Consider the following 25,657-nt stretch of genomic DNA (forward strand, 5'->3'; position numbering starts at 1 on the left):
AACACTGGGGTCAATGTAATTAACTGGTTCCTTCCCCACCAAATTTCAAGCTTTCTACCTTTAACACAAAAGAACATTATTATTATCATCAAGGCGGAGAGGTAGCAGAATCACCTGCATTCAGGGCAAAATGCTTAACGGTATTTTGTCTGCTGCTATGTTCTAAATTCAAATCCTGCTGAGGTCGACTTTGCCTTTCGTCCTTTCAGGGTTGATAAATAAAGTACCAGTCAAGTACTGGGGTTGATATAATCGACTTACTCCTCCCCAAAAATGTCAAGCCTTGTACTTATTTCATCATTCCTGAAAGGATGAAAGGCAACAGTTGATATTTATTTTTTTCCTTAGGGTTTGAGATCAGCAGATAGTCACAGGCTCTATTTGGCTCTCTCAGCCTTGGACAGATATACTGGCTTAAATCCCACTTTCTTTCTAATAGATCTTGCATACAGCCACTTATATTGACCCTGTTAGTAAATTGGTACTTATTTTATAGAAAGTGTACCATTGCAGAATCTGAACTCATTTCCTGTCAGACTAAATTGGAGTGTCTTTTGCACTTCCTGTGGAATGGAAGTGTTTTATTGGACAGATGTTGCCATCTGTACCAGTGACCCTTGAGAGGTGGGCTTGGCATGCTGTAGAGTGTTAGACTGAAGTTGTACCACTCACATAAATTCCTGGGTAGTGTACAGATGTGATCTCTGGTGGTATGGCATGGAATTCCATAGTTGATTTCTTTGATAAGTCGAGAGTGAAGAAAGGACCAAGATTGTGTGCTTGGCATCTGGAAGGTCACCATCCTTTACCAATCAAGACATACAGTCATTGGAACTCTCACTTCAACACTATACTAAAGGGCCAGCAGGGGGTAAGGATATGATGTCATCATTGTCATCATCATTTAATGTCCACTTTCCATGCTGACATAGGCTGGACAGTTAGGCAGGAGCTGGCAAGGCCAGGAGCTGCACCAAGTTCCATAGTCTGTTTTGGCTAGGTTTCTACAATTGGATGCCCTTAAGGAAACTCTAGGTGTCAACAAGGATGAACTTGCTGGACTCTTCAGGAGAACATTTAGGCCAGCTATACTATGGATAACTTTCAGAAATCCTTCCTAAATCTGTAGGACTACAAAGGGGGTACGACAAGGGCAAGATGAACTTCACAGATACAGAAGTACCGTCAGGTAGGATTGCTCAAGATGCACACAGAGCAACAAAACCATGCTACATGTGTTCATGGGATGTCTGAGCACTGCTCACTTGTGGAGTTATGTTGAACAGCTGTTGTCACATGGAAAATGAATCCAGCAATAAGGCAATTAAATACAGCAGGATAGGGGAGGGGAGGGGGATGTTATCAACTAACCCCTCCCCTTGAAATGCTAGCTTTCTGCCTAAATTAGCAACAGTTATTGTAGTTGTTGTTGTCATAATTAATTTCTTTCTTTCCTTACATCATCCATTTTTCTTTCTTTTAAATCCATTCTCCATGCTGGCAATGGTTGGTTGGTTCTACAAAATTTTCTTACTTTTAACTCAAGCCTTATCATTAGTCACTCTTTTCTTCTTTTTTTTTTTTTTAATCACTAAGTACTTTATTTTCATTGTTATTTTTAGATGATTACAACTCAGGCCACCCTCTTCCACCTCTGTGAGCATTTTGTTCTTGATTTTCAATGTCCACCCACTCCCCATCTTTTCTTTCATATTAGCTTTCTTCCTTGTTAACAACAAGAAGCTTCTTTCTGATTCTTCTTGTTACTCTAGTCTCAATGCTATTATTCATTCAGATTCCTTTTGCTTATCTTGCTTATAAAACGTATTTCATTCCCTTTAGTTAGTCAGATTCTTAAACCTTCAGCATTCAGATTACTCTGCCAAATGTAGTGCATATTTATTCTCTTTGTTTTGAATTAATCCTGCTTTATCTCATAGCTTTGAGATTTTGATGATGTGATTGTTTAATTTTGCAATGACATTTTTTATTTCTTCGATGCCCACAGGGGGCTAAATGTAGAGGGGACAAACAAGAACAGACAAAGGGATTAAGTCGATTAGATCGACCCCAGTACGTAATCGGTACTTATTTAATCGACCCCGAAAGGATGAAAGGCAAAGTTGACCCAGGTGGAATTTGAACTCAGAACGGAAAAACAGACAAAATACCGCTAAGCATTGCACCCGGCGTGGTAATGATCCTGCCAGCTCGTACAATGACATTGTAAGGGAAATGTGAGAAGCTGGGTATGGCCAGTTTGATCATAAAATGGGTAGGTTATTTGGGCCCCGATATGGGGTGTTTAAATGCTTTGTTGTCTTTGTGTTTTTATTTTCCTGTAGCTCATTCAAATCTCTTTTATAAAGAGGAAATTTCTTTATCAACTAGAACAATTCACTATGTTTTTTTCCCATTATAGATTTTAATTAGTAAGTTACCACTCCTTACATAAGTAACATAGATCTAAAAAGGAAGACACTGCATTAGTCACAGGCAAACTGCTGTCCAAAGGTCCCATGTGGCTTGTCAGCCTAATCATTCTACCTGTTTTATGTTCAGTCCAGCTAAATCTGTCCTCTCACACCTACCCTACAATATCAATCTAAAAATATACAATCCCATCATTGAAATTTCAAAGCTATAAAGTCATGCATCATTAATTCAAAACAATGGGAATAAATAAGCTCTAAATTTGATGGAATAATTTGAATGCTACAGAATTAAAGACACATCTAATGAAAAATTAGCTTGATTTTTTTTTCTTAGTATTGTGGCTTTTCTGATGATGAGCCATGTCTCATGCAGCTTGCTTCTCAAAAAAAGGTTGCCCACGCCTGCTCTATATGGAAACTCAACATACTAGAAATAGCAGCCAAATATCCATCAAACTGTGCATTATTGTCTTAACAACAACAAGCAAAAAGACAATATCACATCGGTTAATGCATTGGTTCTCAATGGGGGTCGATATGACCCTTGGAGGTCCATATAAGATCTTGCTTATACATAGGTGTAGGAGTGGCTGTGTGGTAAGTAGCTTGTGAGTGGGACTGATAGAAGGAAACTGAAAGAAACCCATAGTGTGTGAGTGCATGTGTGTGTGTGTGTGTGTGAGAGAGAGAGAGAGAAAGAGAGTGTGTGTATGTATGTATGTATGCATGCATGTAAGTATTATGTATCTGTGTGTGTGTGTCTTGCTGTTTGTGCACCACCACCACCACTTGACAGTTGGTGTTGGTTTGTTTACATCCCAGTAACTTGGCAGTTTGCTAAAACCTATCAAGGTAGTGCCCCAGTGTGACAACAGTCCAATGACTAGAACAAGTAAAAGATAAAGGATACAAGATAAAGAAAAAAAAGACAGAAGCTTACCTTCCAGTTCAGATTGATCTGCAGGTGAACCTGTGGCTGTTCCAGTCAGAATTACTCCATCACTTAAGAAGAATTCTGCAGCCTTTGCAGTTTCAACTATGTCAATGTCTTCAGTAATGCTATGAGAGCTAGGTTTTGAAATTTTAATTTTGTAAAGAAAAAAAGAATTCTTTTAATTTATTGGATAATATAAACAAAATTTTTAGAGAGAAGAGAACGAAATTTCAGGGATATATTAGCATTAAATCTATATAAAATACAGATATATATAAAAAAAAAAAAACAGATATGTATTTGATGCATCACCCAGTATTCAGTTACCATTAGCAGAATCCAATCTGCTATAACTATTTGATCATTCCATCATCATCATCATCATCATCATCATCATCATCATCCATGTCAGATCAAATTTTCCAAGCCATGTTAGCATGGAAAACAGACGTTAAATGATGATGATGAAGGTGATGATGATGATGATGATGATGATAAGTACATACATACTTATATATATTAATTAACATATACAGTATTACTGATCCGTTTCAGCTAATATCATTACCAATCAGTTTTGCACTGGGTATTAAGTAACTAGGCATTAGATAACATCTCAGTTAAGTAATACCACAAACTCTTCAGAGTGTGTGCTGGTTTGGTCATGTGATGTACATAGATGAGAACAGTTGCAAGAAGAAGTGCTGCTCTCTTAAAGTGGATGGAACTTGTGGAAGAGGGAGACCCAGGAAGACATGGGATGAAGTATTGAAGGATGATCTCAAGATGCTCCATCTTACAAAGGAGATGACAAAGGACTGAGATATCTAATGTCTAACTGTACTCAAGAAAACCTGTCCACTACAGCTGAATAGATATCCTAAAACCCCTTTGGTAATGCTTACCTCCATCCTCTCTGCCTTGCTAACCTTCTCCCCCTACATTTCATCTCCTAACACTCATCACTTCCTCCATCACCTAAGGGCAGAATAGGCACATACTACATCCCCTGGTTTTCTCCATTAACTTTTCTCCCCACTCCCAGTTACCTTTCTTCTCTTGCTTATTGTCCCCACCAATCACCTCCTTTCTGCACCTCCTCTCCCCTCCCTGTGCAGCTCTCCATCATCACTTACCTGTTATCACCTTCAACACACTCACATATTTATTGCAACCCCTGCACCCAAGCCTTTCCTATATTTCTCTCCACCATTGCTACAGTCACTTCATCCTGTCTATTCACCCAGCCCAAGTCTCTGCATCATCTCTGTACCTTAAATCTATCAGCTAGCACAAAGCCACATCCCCTCAATACTACCCTCCCGTCCCATCTGGGGGGTTCTTGTCTTGCAAGGTACTTGGTGATCCAGTTGGTGCTGGTACCAAATAAAAAGAACTGATGCTTACCTCTATTACCACCCATCACTTTCCTCTTGCTTTTATCTCACTACCCATCTTTACACCTCAAGGGTACCTCCTAGTTTTCCTTTCTCTCACTACACAGTTCCTTCTTCTTCTCTCGCTCTCTCCCTTGCCTGCCCATCTGGGAGACTTTCACAACATTCAGACTCTACCATTCCTCTTCTCTCTACCTCTAGGGTTAATTCACTTTACTACTTAAGGAGCATTGGGCCAGTTTCCCAGTTTCTTTGGCGTATATATCCTTCCCTGGATGGAACACCAGTTCATCACAGGATTACTCATTTTTACCAGCTGAGTGGACTGGAGCAACATGAAATGAAATGTTTTGCTCAAGAACACAACACATCACTCGGCCCAGGAATTGAAACCACAGTTTTACTATCATAAGTCCAACACCCTAACCACTAAACCATACGCCTCCTCTCTCCACCTATACAGTACTTATTTCTTTACTACCCACAAGGGGTTAAACACAGAGAGGACAAATGGATTAAGTTGATTACATCGACCCTAGTGCGTAACTAGTACTTAATTTATTGACCCCGAGGGGATGAAAGGCAAAGTTGACCTTAGCAGAATTTGAACTCAGGGCATAGCGGCAGAAAAAATATCACTAAGCTTTTCGCCCAATGTGCTAACGATTCTGCCAGCTCGCCTCCTTTATCTCCCCACCTATACAGTACCCTCAAAACATGGGAGACTTTATAGATGCAGCTCTTTCTGTGATCAACACCAGTGTGACCCACGATTTGGTTGTCTCCCACGCCCTTCATTCTGCATCATTATGCCCCACTTGCTGTTACTTGCACCACCACACCATCCTATTTAAATGATATCACCTTCATACTTTCTTAAATTCCGTACCACACAGGCATCTTCAACATTCAACCTGAACCAGTTATGGGCAAACAGCAGTCTGCAGGACTTTATAAATGGCATGCCTAATGAAAAAGTACACTAATTTTTTTTCAGTAATGTGGCCTGCCTGATGACAAGCCATGTCTCATGCAGCCTGCTTCTCACAAAGGTTGCCCATACCTGACCTAGACACTTCACAAAAGACATTTACTGCTTCATTGAACAGCGTTCTTGAAAACATACACCAAAGAGGACATGACAACCTAAATGGACTACATCCAAATGAAGATCTTTCTGCTAATTAACAAAAGACTCACTAGCCAAAACACTACAGCCACTTGTCCACAAGCATGCTGCATCATTTTTTTTCTTCCTCTTCTACCTTTCACACAATGGCCTTTGACCCTTTGAACTTCTTAGCTACTTAACATCACATCCACTTCTTTGATTCAACTGTCTCTCATCCTTTTATTATCTCATCTCTGCTATTTTCTCCACAGAACTTGATTCAATCCTGTGGAATCCTTTTCCCCTCCTCCCATTCCTCCTTATTCTTATCATTATTATTGTTGTTGTTTTTCGCAAATGAAGGTTACATCATTTGCAGACTCCTGTAATGACATAACAATCTCTTGTGCCAAAAGTTTACTCATGAACAACTAAAACATAAAAAGCACAACAGAAATAGCAAACTCCAGGATGTTGCTACTTTGATATAATAGCAACAGTTGAGCAGCTCTAGGTTAGACAGATACCTGGTGTTGCCAGGCTTTTAGTAGCAAAGCAACAACGCCATGCTGCTTTTCATACAAACTGCAAACTAACAAAATAGAATCATCAACATTATCCTCCTCATCATCATCATTACCAGCATTGCCACCACAGATCCTGATGCCACCACCAATGTCCCCCTCCTCTTCTTCTCCTTGAACACTCAGACACTGTCTTCAATGGAAGAGTCTGTTATGTGTGTGTGTGTGTGTGTGTGTGTGTGTGTGTGTGTGTGTGTGTGCGCGCGCGCGTGTGTGTGTGTGTGTGAGTGTATGTGTGTGTGCATATATATATATATATATACATATACACATTCTTTTATTCATTTACTTGTTTCAACCATTTGACTGTAGCCATGCTGGAGCACCCCCTCTATAGCAAGACACTTGTTTTTGTCTCTCTATTTCTCTGTCACACTCTATCCTTTCATCACCTGATTCCAGATCACCTTCTCAAATGCCCCTGCCCCTCTCAAAATTCCTTGTCTTGTGAGTTACCCTGTCAGTGTTGGTGCCACATAAAAAGCATCCAGTTCACACTGTAAAGTGGTTAGCATGTGGACAGGCATCCAGTTGCAAAAATCATCCCAAAACTAACCTCACCTGTACTAATGCCATGGAAAATGCACTGGGTCCCCTCTGCAGAATAACTGGTGTTAGAAAGAGCATCCAGCCATAAAAATCCTGCCAAAACAGACACAGTAGCCTGGGGTAGTCTTCTTCCTGGCTGCATCACATGACCATATCAATACAGTTGTCTCTCTTGCACACCACATCTGATGCCTGTTATGCCCGACTTTTCTCTCAAGATGCTTACACTCTGTCGTACATGCACACTGACATTACGCATCCAGTGACGCATACTAGCTTCATTTTTTTCATGTCTATGCATGTCCTACGCAGTCACAGCCCATGTTTCACTGTTATGTCGCATGGCTGTTCAAGTACAGGCATCATACAATCTGCTTTTCACTCCAAAGGTGAGGACCTTTGTTACTAACAGAAGTAGGAGCTCTCTGAACTTTTCCCAGCCTATTCTTATTCTACAAGCTACACTCTCAGAGCATCCACCTCTGCTATTAATTTGTTCACCTTGGTAACATTTGATAGAGTCTATTTTCTGTACATTTGTAGTGTTTATTGTACTTGTTCACCTTCCAAATACAAAAACCATTTTCCCTGTTAACCTTACTCTGATATTGGTGTATCTCTTATGTGTCCATAGCTTACACCAAGTACATCTTATGGAGTTTCTAAGTACACCTTTTCTACAGATTGAGCAAGGCCATCTACCTGAAGGGATTTGTGATTTGTCTGCATTCCTACTTACTAAATCTTTGGTTTTTGCTAGATTAACTCTAAGGCCTTTTGATTCTGGACCTTGCTTCCACACCTGAAATTTCTTCTCTAGTGATTCAGCTATAAGAGGAATGTAGGGCTTCTTGGTTGGCCCAAGGATATAGGAGAAGACACTTGCCCAAGGTGGCATGCAATTGGACTGAACCTGGGACTATGTGGTTGGGAAGCAAGCTTCTTACCACAGAGCCATACCTGCGTCTATATACATATATATATAATATATATATATATATATATATACATACATACAGACATACACATACGCACACACATTTGTACTGCAAAACCATACAGGCCTGGAACCAACAGATGTAACCTATATTTAGAAGAATTTTACAGGATTCTCACATCCAAGGGCAATGTAATAAATTCTAGAAAGAACTGCACATGAGGAAATTCACATTTGCTAAGAATAGATGAATAATTATCATTTAAACTATACAAGGTTTTGAAATGATGAACTGAAAGTCATTATCCAATAAGAACTTGAAATAGAGATTGTTCACATCTGACTTAATGGAGAGCTCTACATTATACAGCGCAGAGTTTATAAAAGAAAATAGTTAAACGGCCATACCAAGAGGTATCAAGTTAAGACTCTGAAAAGGCTGCACTGTTTTATAATAGGGTTGCAACTGCAATGATGACTAATCAGTGTAACTGAAACATATGTTGGTCTTTGAAAGGTAGTATATAAATCTCTATATATAAAGCTGAAGTTTTCTGTGTATGGCAGGTTTGGTAGCTTTCAACTAACACTATCTTCTCCGAGACCCTGCGATGCAAGTTGACCAAAATTGAGAGTATGATAGAAGAAGGCTTGCTATTCATTCCGTAGAAGAAAAAATTCAAATCGGACCATGTTAACACCAAAAATTATTTACATCAAAAAGGTGCTTTTTTTTCTATGAAAATCTCTATTTTTTACGATTTTTTGACTGCTGTATTGCCATTTTTCAGTGTATTTCAACCAGAAAAAGTGCAATATGCATGATGTTTCTATCTATGATGATTTTGAAAAGAAAGAAATGGAATTGATTCATTCAACTAGAATTCTACTTGTCACCACCACCATTACTTGACTACTGATGTTGGTGTGTTTACGTCCCTGTAACTTAGCAGTTCAGCAAAAGAGAATAAGTACTAGGCTTACAAAGAATAAGTCCCGGAGTCGATTTGTTCGACTAAAGGTGGTGCTCTAGCATGGCCACAGTCAAATGACTGAAACAAATAAAAGAAAAGAATATATATATATATATATATATAGAGAGAGAGAGAGAGAGGAAGGGAGAGAGAGGCTTCTGATTGTATGCATTTGTGTGTGTTTAAATTAGAAGATAATCCTTGTTGGATTACATGCTTTTTTTATCAACTGATGCATAAACATACTCACATATACACACACCCAAACTCACACACATACACACAAACATACGCATATACAAACACGCACATAAACACACATGCAAACACACACACACACATATACATATGTATAGATAAAGAAAACAACAAATATAAATAGAACAGATCAAAGATGCACCACCACAAAACAGAATTTTCTCTCTCTCTTTTTCAATAAACCCACAATATCTCTCTCAGTGCTCAGAACTGCACTTGATCTGAAGAACACAGTAACCCAATTTCTATAAAACTAATAGAGCCTGGATACAACATTTCATTCAAATTTAAGGGTTAGTAATAGTATCCTAACAAAACAAAAAATTTCCCCATATCCTGTGTCAGTGTTATTCAGGAGAGGAAAAAGGCAGTTAGGGTTAAAAGCTAATTCATGCATCTTTCATGTAAAGCAAACTGTCAGTTCCCCACCCCCAAAACATTTTTTTTTTTACACTTCAACTCCTTTACTCTTTTACTTGTTTGTCATTTGACTGCGGCCATGCTGGAGCACCACCTTTAGTCGAGCAAATCGACCCCAGGACTTATTCTTTGTAAGCCTGGTAATTATTCTGTCGGTCTCTTTTTGCCGAACCGCTAAGTTACAGGGACGTAGACACACCAGCATCAGTTGTCAAGTGATGTTGGGGGGGACAAACACAGACAAAAAAACATATACACACACACTCACACACACATATACATATATACGACGGGCTTCTTTCAGTTTCCCTCTACCAAATCCACTCACAAGGCTTTGGTTGGCCTGAGGCTATAGTAGAAGACACTTGCCCAAGGTGCCACGCAGTGGGGCTGAACCCAGAACCATGTGGTTGGTAAGCAAGCTACTTACCACACAGCCACTCTTCTATCATTGAATATTAAACTCATGTTCATAACTCAGTGTTGTCTTTTAACCAATACTTTCTTCTGTTAACTTGGAAGAGAGAAAGTGAGAGAGAGAAAGAGAAAGAGAGAGAGAGAGAGAGAGAAAGAGAGAGAGACAGACAGAGGGAGAGAGAGAATAAGAGAGAACAAAAGAAAGAGACGGAGTGAGAGACAAAGTGATAGAAAGAGAGAGAGAGAGAGAGAGAGAGGGAGACATGGGGTTGTTGGACTAAAAGAGAGTATACTTTTGCTTGTTTCAGTCATTAGACTGTGGCCACGCTGGGGCACCGCTTTGAAGAATTTTAGTTGAATGAATCCACCCCAGTACTTTTTAAGTTTTTAAGCCTGGTACCTATTTGATCATCGGTCTCTTTTGCTGAACCAATAATGTTTCCCTCTCTCTCTCTCTTTCGGAGAGGCACTGAGCAGCTATACGCACACATACACACACGACAGTAACTTCCACCTACCGAATTCAATCACAAAGCTCCGGTCGGCTCGGGGCTATAGTGGAAGACACCTACCCAAGTGCCATGCAGTGGGACTGAACCCGAAACCATGTGGCTAGGAAGCAAGCTCCCTAACCACACAGCCATGGACAAAAACACACTAGCACTGACTGTCAAGCAGTGGTGGGGGACAAACACACACACACACACACACACACACACTTCTTTCAGTTTCTGTCTTTCAAGTTCATTCACAAGGCTTTGCTTGGCCCGAGGCTATAGTAGAAGACACTTGCACAAGATGCCACGTAGTGAGATTGAACCCAGACCCATGTCGTTGAGAAGCAAGCATCTTACCACACAGAAAGAGAGATGTAAAGCATTTCTTCTAAGAAAATTTGATCCACTGTCTTGCAGAAACAAAGTCTTAGTTAATTTTATTTCTCTTAATATATTATCAATTTATTTGGGTTTTTTTTTTTGGTGTTGGGGTCCCCTTTATATTATTAGGCAATGGGCTGGCAGAACTGTTAGCATGCTACACAAAACGCTAAGCAGTATTCCTTCCAGCTTTACATTCTGTGTTCGAACCCCACTCAGGTTGTTCTTTCCTTTCATCCTTTGGGGCTCGATAAAATAAATAACAGTTGAGCTGTGGTAGTGGTGATGGTGGTGTGTCAGGTTAGTTGACTAACACCTTCCCACAAAATTTCAGGATTTGTATCCTTAGAATGAATTATTTCTATTAGGTAGATTAGCAAAGCTATTAGAGCATTGTGAAAAATGCTTTGTGGTAATTTTTTCAGCCCTTTATGTTTTGAGTTCAAATCCTGCCATAGTCGACTTTACCTTTCATTCCCCTCAGGGTCAATAAAATAAAGTATCAATAAAGTGCTGATGATATCAATTAACCCTTTAAGCATTCGGATTGTTCTGTCAAATGTAATGCTTATTTATTTACCTTGTTGTGAATTAATCTTGCATCATCTTGTTGCTTCAAGATTTTGATCATCATTTGATTGTTTATTTTTATAATGACATGGTAGGGTAGGTGTAAGAGGCCAGATCTGGCTTGTTTGAATATAGAATTTGGGCAAGATATGGTCAGTTTAAATACTAAAGAGTTAAACCTCTCTCCTTAATGTTTTTAGCTTTGGGTCTAAATCAGGAACCTTATTTACATTATTTACATTCGACGACTATTTGTCTTCATCTTGTTTGTTGTTAACACAATGTTTCAGCTACTCTCCAACCTTCTTCAAGTGTCTTGGGGAAATTTCGAACCTGGGTTCTCATTCCTAGGGTATTTTTCGATGTTATTATTATTATTATTGTTGTTGCTGTTGTTGTTCAGGTTACTGCTTGGAATCAAACTCGGAATCTTGGGGTAGTAGCACACACTCTTAACCACTACGCCATATGCCCATGGACAATTATGGAGTGAATTTTTTAGGGCTTATAACTCTAATATTTTTCTATCCTTCCTTAATACCGGTTCCCATATGCTGTTCATATCTGCACTCGGTCTGCTTAGGAGGTTGTTGTGTCCTAGCATATCTGCTGCTGCTTTTAGTTTTTGTATTTTCCAATGGTGTTCTCTGTCTATTATTTTAACTTCATCCCACAGGGGAGGTGGTCTCCGTTTTTCCATACATGATCAATTATACCCAATTTATCAATATCTCCTCGTGTCACTGCTTTGCGATGTTTGTCTACCCTTATTTTGAGGAGGCGGCATGTTTCACCTTTGTATTTCACAGCTGCATGGGATGGAGCACATGCAGTCTCTGGTCATATTCTCTTCTATTGGTGGTTTTACTCCAAGGAGATATTCGCGAAGTGTTGTATTACTTTTGAATACTGTCCGGATCTTTTCAAATTTGTGGCCAGGACCCCAGATCTTTCTAGTTAACTAAATAATTTGAAACTTTGTGTACTCATAGAGTGGAACTAGTTTATTCGCCAGTTGAAACTAGTTTATTTGAGAAAAATCTATTTTATGACTTTAATCGTAGATTAAAACTGCGAATTTTAACCAATGAGATTGCTTGTTTTCATATCTAAAACGTTACTGCGATCTGTTAGTGTGACGTTGAAAGCAGTTTTGTGACGTAGTTGAAGACGGCTTATAAGCACGTCTGCTATTTCTAAAAAGCTTTGTGTGTGGTAAAGTAATTTTTTTACTTTACCATATTTTTATAAATTATATCGGAGAATCCATATTTTTATAACATATATCGGAGAATCCATGTGATTTTTCGTTGTTTTTCTCTTATACGTATGTGAATTATTTCTGAGTATGCATTGTCTGGGAGACTTTTTCTTGCAGTTGAGAAATTTTTGGCTGCTATTTCTAAAAAGCTCGGTGTGTGGTTAAGTAATTTTTTTACTTTACCATATTTTTATAAATTAATATATATATATATATAATTTTTTACTCGGTGTATGTGTATATGTATGTCTGCATGTGTGTGTGTATGTATGTGTGTGTGTGTATGTATGTGTGTGTGTGTGTGTAAGTATGTGTAAAAAATTACATTGAATCGGCCATACATACATACATACATACACATGCACAGATACATACACACATACATTCAGGCATATACACATACACCGAGTAAAAAATTTCAGTTATCTCTCTCTTTCACACATTACTCTCTCTGTCTCTTCACACACACTAACAGAAGCACTTCACTTACACAACATACTGTCTCCCACACCCCATCAAACACACACACACACACATGTACATCAATGCTTCCCCTAGACGGTAACTTCAAAGACAAACTTTTGTTATTAGAAGGTGGCTGACTATAGCTTGTTTACATTTAAGATGTTTAATACGTCACGAAATTGGTGGTCGAGACGGAGTAAATAAAATAAAGCCGAATGACGGAATATCATTGGTTAAAATTCTAATTATTAAACAACGTTAAACTTAGAAGTTACAATTCCGTTTTCATTCTGGTTTACAATTAAGTTTACTTTTGACACATTCTACCAGTATACGAAGTTTCAAATTGTTTGGTTCAGTAGGAAAAATTTGAAAAAACTGGCTTCAGAATAGAAAAGATCCTACTGTCCTGATGTCATATGGGCTGCATATCTTTTGTATCTTTTCAGAGAGGCCTTTCATATTGGGGAAACAGACTGTGGACAGTTTTTTAGCCTCATCCTCTCTCTTTTCATAATTGGAGTGGATAGTATGTTTTGGGGGTAGTTGTTGCTTAATAGATTGTTATTGAGCTTGATTATGTCTTCGTGGTTTGTATCAGGATCGCTACTTATATTCTTTACTCAATGTTTTAGGCACTGAGCAATCCTTCTCTTTACACTGTATGGATGGTGGGAACTGAAGTTGAGGTAACGTCCAGTAAAGGTCAGCTTGCGGTATACGGATGTCCTGAATCCATACTTGGTGCGTGTTATTAATATGTCCAGGAATGCCAGCTGATTGTCTTTTTCTTTTTTCCATTGTGAACTGTATGGATGGCTTTATTGAGTTCACATGATCTAACAGCACTTGGACACCTTCCTGGTGGGGCCAGAGTATAAAGGTGTCACCAACATATCGTAGCCATAGAGATGTTTATGAACTGCTCCTTTGTCACTTCCATTATAGCTTTGTAAAAATAACTGTTAAAATTGAACTGCACTCTTTGAAACCTGCACTAAGAATAAACACATGGTAAAATTACTACCTGCTTTTATAGCAAGTTGATGCAGGTAGTTTATCCCATCCCCCTCCAACTTTTAATTCATGCAATTGAAAAAAACTGTATTATTTATGGGATGCAGTCCACATGAAGTGTGACTTTTAACCTAGTATATGGATTCTTTTTTTTTTCTTTTTACTTGTTTCGGTCACTTGACAGTGGCCATGCTGGAGTACTGCCTTTAGTCAAACAAATCAACCCTGAAACTTATTCTTTGTAAGCCTAGTACTTATTTTATTGATCTCTTTTGCTGAACTGCTAAGTTATGGGGATGTAAACGCACCAACACATACACACACACACACACATATACAACAGGCTTCTTTTAGTTTCAATGTACCAAATCCACTCATAAAGCTTTGGTTGGCCCGAGGCTATAGTAGAAGATACTTACCCAAGGTGCCACACAGTGGGACTGAACCCAGAACCATGTGGTTGGTAAGCAAGCTTCTTACCACATAGCCATTCCTGTGCCTATATTTATATATTATAGTATATTATGTAAACAAAGAAAATGTAAATAAGAATATGCAACAAACTAATTAGGCTTAGAAATGAGGTAATGAGGAAGAAAGGGTAATTGACTATATTATAGTCAATAGAAATAATACTTAAAAAGACAATTGAAAGTCTTTGAAAGTCTGTTATGGTAAAAGGGAGAATTGTATTCTGGAAAAAGAAAAAGGAAAGAAACTGTTCCTATTCTGCAAAGTGAAAAGAAGTCTTTGGCATTTGATGTGAAGTGTAGAAGTGGAATGGAGAGAGGCTGCTTGGATAATAAGAAACAGCTAAGTGTGTAAAATGAAAGAGAAATGGGGGAACAAGGACAGTGTGAAACCAAAACACACACACACATAATTTTAGCAGGGGTTTACAAAAAAGAAAAAAACAGATGCTCTTGTTTGGAAGGTTTAGAACTAAGACTTAAAAATACTGTCTGTCAACAAGAAAAGGGCTGCTGACCAGATAGATGCCAAGAGGTCAGCTAAGTTTGTTGATGGTTTGAAACTAACTGGAACTCTGAGCATTCAAGTTATCTTTTGTTAAAAGCAATGAAAAAGAAAACGGTGGGTGGCGGTGGTGGTTGATGTTGTTAGTGGTGGTGGTGGTTGATGTTGGTGGTGGTGATGGTGATGGTAATGGTAGTGATGGTGGTAGAGATGATGATGATGATGGTAGAGGTGTTGTTGTTGCTGTGGCTGGTGGTGGTGGTGGCAGAACATGTAAAGAGAAAAAAAAAAAACCCAATTACTTGACACATGGAAGTTATCACAAACTAGGTGTCAACTTCAGGTCAGCAAGACTTCATTCAGTTTTGAGTTAGGAAGACTCAGTGGGAGGTTGTTCCATGTGTGTGCCTTCAATTTCATCAATTCAATAATATTTTTTAAACACCTATTTCACCAGTTTTCCCAGCCCCACCCCCCACCAACCTATTTTATATAAGAATAATACTTGAAATATTTTTGTTTTTGTTTTTGTTATTTTTTGGTAATAAGCATCTAGTAGCACCTGTTGTAGCACTACACCAAGCCCTGGGCCATTTAATACCTTGTTATTTGCAAGCAGGAGGGAGGGGGAGAGGCTTATTGTTGTCTCATGATGCAACAACATTCTCTTTTACTTGTTTCAGTCATGTGACTGTGGCCATGCTGGAGCACCGCATTTAGTCCAGCAAATCGACCCCAGGACTTATTTGTAAGCCTACTACATATTCTATCAGCTCTTTTGCTGAACCGCTAAGTTACGGGGACGTAAACACACTAGCATCAGTTGTCAAGCGATGTTGGGGGGACAAACACAAACACACAAACATATACACACACACGTATATATATACATACATATATACGACGGGCTTCTTTCAGTTTCCGTCTACTAAATCACTCACAAGGCTTTGGTCAGCCTGAGGCTATGGTAGAAGACACTTGCCCAAGGTGCCATGCAGTGGGACTGAACCTGGAACCATGTGGTTGGTATGCAAGCTACTTGCCACACAGCCACTCCTTACATTTATCTTTTATCTTTTACTTGTTTCAGTCACTAGACTGTGGCCATGCCAGAGCACAGCCTTGAAAAGTTTTAGTTGAATGGATTGACCCCATTATTTTATTTTAAAGTTGATTTCTTTCGCCAATGACACACACACACACATGCACACACGTCTTTCATCTTTTACTTGTTTCAGTCATAAGACAGTGGCCATGCTGGGGCACCACCATGAAGTCAAACAGATTAACTGTAATACTTATTTCTATTTTAAGCCTGGTATTTATTCTGTCGGTCTCTTTTTGCCAAGCTGCTAAGTTATGGGGACATAAACACACCAATGCTGGTTATCAAGTGGTGGTGATTGGGGTGAGGAAATACAGACATATAAATATATATATATATATATATATACTAAGCAATAAGGGTTTAGCAACGAGTTGCCTTACCACATACCGATTTAGAAATAGCAGTCAAAGGGTTATAGCTATTTCTTCTACTAAAAAGGGAGATCTCAGTAAAACAGCATTTGGAAGGCAGACACAAACAGTAAGAGAGAATGAATGACTGCAATCTATCATACATTTTTTAGTTATCCACGGACGTACGTTTCGAAATCAAGTTTTAAGGAAAGCATAAGAATTAGATATTAAATATTAAATAATAAATAATTCTATCTTACCGAAACTTCTTTTCTCTTCAGCGTAGTACTATATCATAATGATTATATATATATATATAATATATATATATATATATATACACACACACATATAATACATATATATATATATATATATATAAATGATTATATATATATATATATATATATAATATATATATATACACACACACATATAATACATATATTATTGAATAAAAATAAGTTACCCGAAAATTAAACATATTTATAGAAACTGACACCCACAAACATACATGCACAATTCACCTACATACAGACTCCCACAGAAACACAAATATTTTACTCAAACATCACCATAAACACTTCCAAACATACACATTGACCCTTATACTAAAAACACAATAAATTTCTTCAAATTCAGCAGCTTGGGGCACCAAGCAGTTTTGGATGAATGGGTTTATCTTTTGATATCTGGTGTCTCTAAACTATAGAAAAAAATGTTATTTCTTTTTTTGAAAGACTTTGTAGATTTTTTAAAAAAGATTTCAGGGAGACTATCTTTATGAAATGTGGCAGTACAGAATGTGCCCCCCCCCGTGATTGTAGGGCTCCCTTTGGCATGGGGCCCAATTGGGAGCAATTGATCCAATTGGCATAAGGCCAGCCCCGGTAATTAGTTTACTGTAAATGATTAGCAATAATAACCTGTGTTTCTTTTTGATATCGGAGAAGACAAGAATGTCATCAGCATCGAGTTGTCGACGGTAGCGTAATAACGAACCTGCACAGGCATTCATTAAACCTTCGTCAGCAACATGAGAAAATATGAAACCTTCAGCACGAATAAAGTCAGCACCTATAAAAGACAAATGATAAAGTATTCAACCAAATATGACTAATTTGTGTTGTTACAAAAGTTGGGTTTCCAAGATTCTTTCATTTGTTGAGCAATTCTGTTAATTTTGATTTTCCAGAAATTAGCAAATGAAATCGCTTAATTTTATTTATTACAGGGAATTGTTTTAGTTGTTGTTTAAGTCTAAGTGTCACAGATGATCCAGCTGATGATCAAAGATATTCCAATTGCAAACATTCTGCTTGTCTTTTAAGAAGTTAAGGTGTGAGTTGAAGGAAATTTGGCTGATAATTTTAGCAGATCAAGCAACCACATGGAGTTTCTATCATTGGCCCAAACTACAGACAGTAAAGAACAACTGTGTTAAGTCAAACAGTTAAAAGCAAACAGAACCTGGAGAAAACAGTAATTGGAAAGATCAGGTGTTGTGCAGAAGGGTCTCTTGTTCTCCCTTTATTTGATTGACTAAAGCGTTCAAAGTGATACCCCAGCATGGCTGCAGTCCAATGATTGAAACAAGCATAAGATAAAAGATAAAAGAGAGATACTTATTAGGTAAACCTAGAAATAGCAGCCAAACTTCCCTCAATCACTCCCTAACATCTTCAGATTTACTAGTTCCAGTATTTAATCCAAATCCAAATACATATTCACTGTTAATCTTTGCTACTCTGTTCTCCGCCCTCTCTTCCTGTCCCCACTACATAAACCTGACTCCATAAAGTTCCTCTCACCTCCTCATCATGTACAGTAGTGGAATCTAACCCCCCACCCACGCCCACCCTCACAACCCATACTAAATACTTTATTCAATCATTTCCTCTCCAGGAGCTCATCTTCCTGTAACTCCCTTCTCCACCCATGTTTTCCTTACATACTAACCTGGTGTGATTTGAAATTACTATTAACTGATATATCAAGAGAACTGGTTTCACCCCCCTTACACACCACCACCACCACCACCACCCTTGAAGAAGATGCAGTAGATATCATTGCCAGGTGGTAGGAAGAGGTGAAGAAGAAAGAAGACTGTGGTCCGCACGTTGCACTTGATAATATCACAGTTGGGTAAATGAAGATGATTCGGATGATTATTTATAACTTTTACTTTCAGAGCATCAGACATGTATAACATAACATTCATAATATAGAATAATGCCAGCACAAATGTGCACACATGCTTTTGCTTTTTTTTCTTTTTTGCTTTTTTGCTTCTTTGTGTGTGTGTGTGTGTGTGTGTGCATGCAGTCCAATTATGGCGAAGCTGGCTGAAACTCCGAAGTTACTGTCAACAGCATTCTTGTATAAGAATAACAAATTTGTACTCTACAGAAGTATAGAGTAACCCATCAGATTAGTGTAAAAGTGTTTCGATTGTAACTAAACATAAAAACAAATATATATATATATATATAATATATATATATATATATATATATATATATATATGTATGTATATGTATATATATATATATGTATATCATCATCATCATCATCGTTTAACATCCGTTCTCCATGCTAGCATGGGTTGGATGGTTCGACCAGGGATCTGGGAAGCCAGAAGGCTGCACCAGGCTCCAGTCTTATCTGGCAATGTTTCTACAGCTGGATGCCCTTCCTAACGCCAACCACTCCGTGAGTGTAGTGGGTGCTTTTTACGTGCCACCTGCACAGGTGCCAGGCGAGGCTGGCAACTGCCACGGTCGGATTGGTGTATTTTACGTGCCACCGGCACGGAAGCCAGTCGAAACGGCGCTGGCATCGGCCACGAGTCGGATAGTGCTTTTTACGTACCACCAGACCAGGGATCCTGGCTGGTTCAATTCGATTTCGATTTCGATTTCGCTTGCCCCAACATGTCTTCACAAGCAAAGGGGGGGGGGTTGGCATGGGTGCCTGTCGTCGGATGAGGTTCTATATCGACTTCACTTGCCTCAACAGGTCTTTGTGTCTAAGGGAGGAAAGGCATGCATAAGTGGGCTGGGCTCACTTGTCCTGCCTGGTCTTCTCACGTACAGCATATTTCCAAAGGTCTCGGTTGCTGGTCATTTCCTCAGTGAGGCCTACAGTTCGAAGGTCGTGCTTCACCACCTCGTCCCAGGTTTTCCTGATATATATATATATATATATACATATATATATATACATATATGGCAATACCCCCAGCATGGCCACAGTCAAATGATTGAAACAAGTAAAAGAATAAAAGAATGTATGTATATGTATGTCTATATCCAAGATTAGAGACACACAAGCTAAAAGGGAAAAAGAAAGATTTCAAAATCAGGAAAAGGCAAAAGTAATGTGAAATGTGGTGTATGTATATATATAATATATATATATATATATATATATATATACACACATGTGTGTGTGTGTGTGTGTATTATGTAGACATGGACATGTGGTTAAGAAGTACTCTTTGGAACCACATGGTTTTGGGTTCAGTCCCACTGCATGCTAATTTGGGTAAGTGCTTTCAACTATAATCCTAAATGCTGACCAATGCTATGCAAATGAATTTGGTAGATAGAAATTGTATGGAAACTAGCCATATATGTATGTATATACGTGCACATCTGCGTGTGTATGTGTATGTGATTGTGTGAGTACACACAATTATTCACATTTCACAATATTCTTTTCTACTCTAGGTACAAGGCCTGAAATTTTGGGGGAGGGGGCCAGTCAATTAAATCAACCCCAATACACAACTGGTACTTAATTTATCGACTCCAAAAGGATGAAAGCCAAAGTCAACCTCGGTGGAATTTGAACCCAGAACGTAAAGATATAGATAGACAAACAAACAGACAGATATGCATATATATGAATAGTACCGCTAAGAATTTTGTCCAGCAAGCTAATGTTTCTGCCAGCTCGTAGGTGAGCAAAACATTCCTTGTTGACCTTTGACATTATTCCCAGTTGCTCAGTGTTTTTTTTTTAAGCCCCATGGAAAAAAAAAAAGAAACTCCTTATTTGAAAAGCCTATCCATCAGTCCAAGCTAAAATGGACATTAACCCTTTCATTACTGTATTTATTTTGAGATGCTCTGTGTTTCTTTCAATTACTTTAAATATAACAAAGAATTTAGTAGAATAACTTAGTTATTATTCAGCCAGTGTTAGGAACATAAATTGTGACTAAGGTTTGGTGGAAGGTTTTAATTCAAAACTTATGAAAACAAGATATTTGTACTCATAGCCAGAGCTGGTTTCAGCTGGGTTGGTAACAAAAGGGTTAAATATACAAGAAACTGCATTAACATTCAAAATATTAGTGTTACACTAAAATCTAAGCTGTTTCAAGAGACCTGACATCTTGTCTGATGTTGCAATATTCCAATCTCAGATGTGATGTGAAATGATACCAAAACTGCTTGAAATTGCTCTAAGATCAAATGTAGGAATTATGTGTGTGTGTGTGTATACACACACACATGATTGTATATCCTTTATTTTTATCTTTTGCTTGTTTCAGCCATTAGACGGCAGCCATGATGGAGCACTGCCTTTAAGGGTTTACTCAAATAGTATTTTTTTTAAAGTCTGGTATTTATTTTATCAATTTCTTTTGATGCACCACTATGTTACAGGGAGGTAAACAAACAAACACTGGTTATCTAATCGTGGTGGAGGATATACACAAACACACATAGACACACACATAAATATGATAGGTTTCTTTCAGTGTCCATCAACTAAATCCACTCACAAGTATTTTGTTGGCCAGAGCTATAGGAAAAGACACTTGCCCAAGGCACCATGCAGTGGAACTGAACCCAGAACTTAACTATACAAACATTTTAACCATACAGTCATGCCTGAATTATCTAATAAAGAAAGCGCTTACACACAATACAAAGCTTCCTTCCAAAAGGTGCATGCCATTCTGTTTTTCTATTTTCATAAGACATTTTTAAATCGTTAATATTTAAGAAAATTTTGTTTGAAATATTGTGACTTTACCAAGTATTTTTTCAAAAGCTTTTAAACACACACACAACACACACACACACACACACACACAAAGTCATCAACATCATCATCATTATTTGAGCATTCACTTTTCTGAGCTTGCATGACCCACATGAAATTCTTTGAGGTAGATTTTCTAAAGCTGATGCTCTTCCTGTTGCCAGCCATCACACATTTCCAAATAAGGTAACATTTCCCCATGACCAGACGTCCTTTTTTACAGAAGATTGGAAACAAGTGAGAATAATGCTTGCTAGCAAGACACACACATAAACATATATATATATATATACATACATAGGCAATGACGAAAGACCGAGACCTCTGGAGATATGCTGTGACTGCAAAGACCCGACAAATAATGTGAGTTCATGGCTGTTTCATGCACCAGCTTCACATAGAAGCCCCAGCCTATCCAAAGTACCTTGGATTGCAGGACGGCCTGCTGTTGTTGAGGAGACCTGTTGAGTCAAGTACATCAACATCAAAAAATCGAATGGAAATTGTAGCTGTGATACCTGTGTCGATGACACGTAAAAAGCACCGTTCGAACGTGGCCGATGCCAGTGCCACCTTGACTGGCTTCCGTGCCGGTGGCACATAAAAAGCACCAACCAATCGTGGCCGTCGCCAGCTTCCCCTGGCACCTGTGCTGGTGGCACGTAAAAAGCACCCACTACACTCTCGGAGTGGTTGGCATTAGGAAGAGCATCCAGCTATAGAAACACTGCCAGATCAGACTGGAGCCTGGTGCAGCCTCCTGGTTTCCCAGACCCCGGTCGAACCATCCAATCCATGCTAGCATGGAAAGCAGACGTTAAACGATGATGATGATGATGATGATGATAAACGATGATGATGATGAACAGATGGAAATACTCAGGTGAGTATGGAGGATGAGGCAAAACTTCCTATCCTAATGATCTTATTTTTACTTTGTTTTGAAGAATGTGTCCATGTATTTTCTGTTTACCAAAGCTAGCCACTTTCGATGTAATTTTTCATTTAGACAATCAAGATGTCAATAGACATCTGCATTGATGGTCCTTCAGTGTTCCAGTAGTTTGCAATGGATGAAAGATTTCATGTTCCACCAAACGCAGAGCAAGGAGTTTTGTGGATGGAGTTCACACCACCGATATTATCCAAAGGAAAGGCAAAAACCAATACAGCTTGGCACCAGTGACATTGCACCTCGTTTCTACAGCTGAGTAAACTGAAGCAACATGAAATAAGATGTCTTGCACAAGAACACAACACACAGCCCAGTCCCAGAACTGAACTCACTATCTTATGATTGTAACCCTGATACTCTAACCATGGAGCCATGCACCTTCTATACACACACACACACACTCACATGTATATATACATATAGATAGACAGACAGACAGATATGCATATGTATGAATAATTTTTATATGTGAGCATTTTTTCTGTATTAAACGTGAAATTCCTACCAGGCCATTTGTTTCAAATACCTTTATGCTTTGGTGAAAATAATTCCAGTCTTCAATGCAGTATGCATATCATCTGATTCCATTCTTTTGATGTTTAGATATTATGTCACATGGCCTCATGCTTAAATGATTCCAAGTATAAATAGGAATCAATAGTTTTTATATGTATAAACACCAGTTTCCAGTTGGTTGCCCACAGACATTTTATTTCTCATTTACTTTAGAAATATTTGTTTGCTAGACAACTAGTCTTTTATTGTGTTATTCTTTTGCTTGCTTCAGTTATTGGCGTGTGGCTGTACTATGGCACCAATCTGAAAGATTTAACCCATTGCCGGTCTTTTATATCATATGTGATTCTGATACACAGGAGGAATTTTCCTGGTGTCCCTTTTTTTTTCCAACCATCACAGTAACATGAGACTTATGAAAGGAGCAGGCTTGGCATTAGGTGCAGATGTGGCTGTGTGGTAAGAAGTTTGCTTCCCAGCCATATGGTTCTAGGTTCAGCCCCAATGTGTGACACCTTGAGCAAGTTTCTCCTACTATAGCTTTGAGCTCACAAAATCTTGTGAGTAGATTTAGTAGATGGAAACTGAAAGAAGCCCATTGTGTGTGTGTGTGTGTCTATATATATATATATATATAAATATATATATATATATGTGTGTATATATATATATATATGTACGTATATATATACATATATGTGTGTGTGTGTGTGTGTGTTTATATCTGTTTGCCCCCCTGAAAACCTGTGCTGATGTGTTTACATCCCCTGTATCTTAGTGGCTTTGCATAAAGAGACAATAAATACCAGGCTATAAAAAAAAATAAGTGCTGGGGGGGGGGGTTGATCATTCCACTAAAAAAATTCTTCAAGGCAGTGCTCCAGTATGGCCATAGTCTAATGATTGAAACAAGTAAAAGATAAAAGATAAAAGATATTACTCAAACAGAATGAAACAAGGGCAAACTAAAAGTTTGAAAACAAACACAACTCTCTTTTACTTGTTTCAGTCATTTGACTGTGGCCATGCTGGAGCACCACCTTTAGTCGAGCAAATCGACCCCAGGATTTATTCTTTGTAAGCCTAGTACTTATTCTATCGGTCTCTTTTGCTGAACCGCTAAGTTACAGGGATGTAAACACACCAGCATCAGTTGTCAAGCGATGTTGGGAGGAGAAACACAGACGCACAAACATATACACACACGTACATACATATATATATATATATACACATATACATATATACACATATACATATATACGACAGGCTTCTTTCAGTTTCCGTCTACCAAATCCACTCATAAGGCTTTGGTTGGCCCGAGGCTATAGTAGAAAACACTTGCCCACTTGCCAAGGACTGAACCTGGAACCATGTGGTTGGTAAGCAAGCTACTTACCACATGACGTTTAAGACAGATTTATGTAAATGCTTTGGACAGGCAAAGGGTTAATCGATCGTATCAACCCCGGTACATATTTTAAGCCTGTCCTATGTTCTGTCAGTCACTTTTTACCAAACTGCTAGGTTACAGGGTTACTCTTTACTCTTTTACTCTTTTACTTGTTTCAGTCATTTTGACTGCGGCCATGCTGGAGCACCGCCTTTAGTCGATCAAATCGACCCCGGGACTTATTCTTTGTAAGCCCAGTACTTATTCTATCGGTCTCTTTTGCCGAACCGCTAAGTGACGGGGACGTAAACACACCAGCATCGGTTGTCAAGCAATGCTAGGGGGACAAACACAGACACACAAACACACACATACATATATACATATATACGACAGGCTTCTTTCAGTTTCCGTCTACCAAATCCACTCACAAGGCATTGGTCGGCCCGGGGCTATAGCAGAAGACACTTGCCCAAGATGCCACGCAGTGGGACTGAACCCAGAACCATGTGGTTGGTTAGCAAGCTACTTACCACACAGCCACTCCTGCGCCTATAGGGTTGTGAATAAAATCAAAATTGTTGTCAGGCAGTGAGACATGAACACAAATGCACTTACATATACAAAGCTATATTAGTGTATATGTATATATATATATTATATATATATATATATATATATATATGATAGATCGCTAGCCAATACACATTCTTTATTTTCTCTCCTTGTTTCTTTCTGTGTTCCTTCCTGTGGAAGAGCATAGGCTTGAAACATTAAAGACTTTTTCACTTCCTGAGCGTTATACTAATACATCTGTTTGTTGTCTACACCACCTGTCTTCATCTTTTGTCTTTTTGTGAATTCTCGTGGCCGTTGCCAGCCTCCCCTGGCACCTGTGCCAGTGGAACGTAAAAAGCACCCACTACACTCTCGGAGTGGTTGGCGTTAGGAAGGGCATCCAGCTGTAGAAACACTGCCAGATCAGACTGGAGCCTGGCGCAGCCTCCTGGCTTCCCAGACCCCGGTTGAATCGTCCAACCCATGCTAGCATGGAAAACGGACGTTAAACAATGATGATGATGATGACATATA

The 25,657-nt window shown here is 38.6% G+C and overlaps 1 protein-coding gene across 1 annotated transcript in view; it reads right to left on the reverse strand.

The window, feature by feature from the left end:
• Window positions 1-25,657, reverse strand: part of LOC115210956 (uncharacterized protein F13E9.13, mitochondrial) — a 155,041-nt gene that overhangs the window by 10,967 nt on the left and 118,417 nt on the right. The window contains exons 4-5 of the mRNA XM_029779760.2: window positions 17,570-17,720; window positions 3,376-3,503 (exon numbers count right to left, since the gene is read on the reverse strand). Of these exons, the coding sequence (XP_029635620.1) occupies window positions 3,376-3,503; window positions 17,570-17,720 (279 nt within the window). The remainder of the gene's footprint in view (window positions 1-3,375; window positions 3,504-17,569; window positions 17,721-25,657) is intronic.

The sequence above is a fragment of the Octopus sinensis genome, linkage group LG4 (assembly GCF_006345805.1).
Source record: "Octopus sinensis linkage group LG4, ASM634580v1, whole genome shotgun sequence".
NCBI lineage: Eukaryota > Metazoa > Mollusca > Cephalopoda > Octopoda > Octopodidae > Octopus > Octopus sinensis.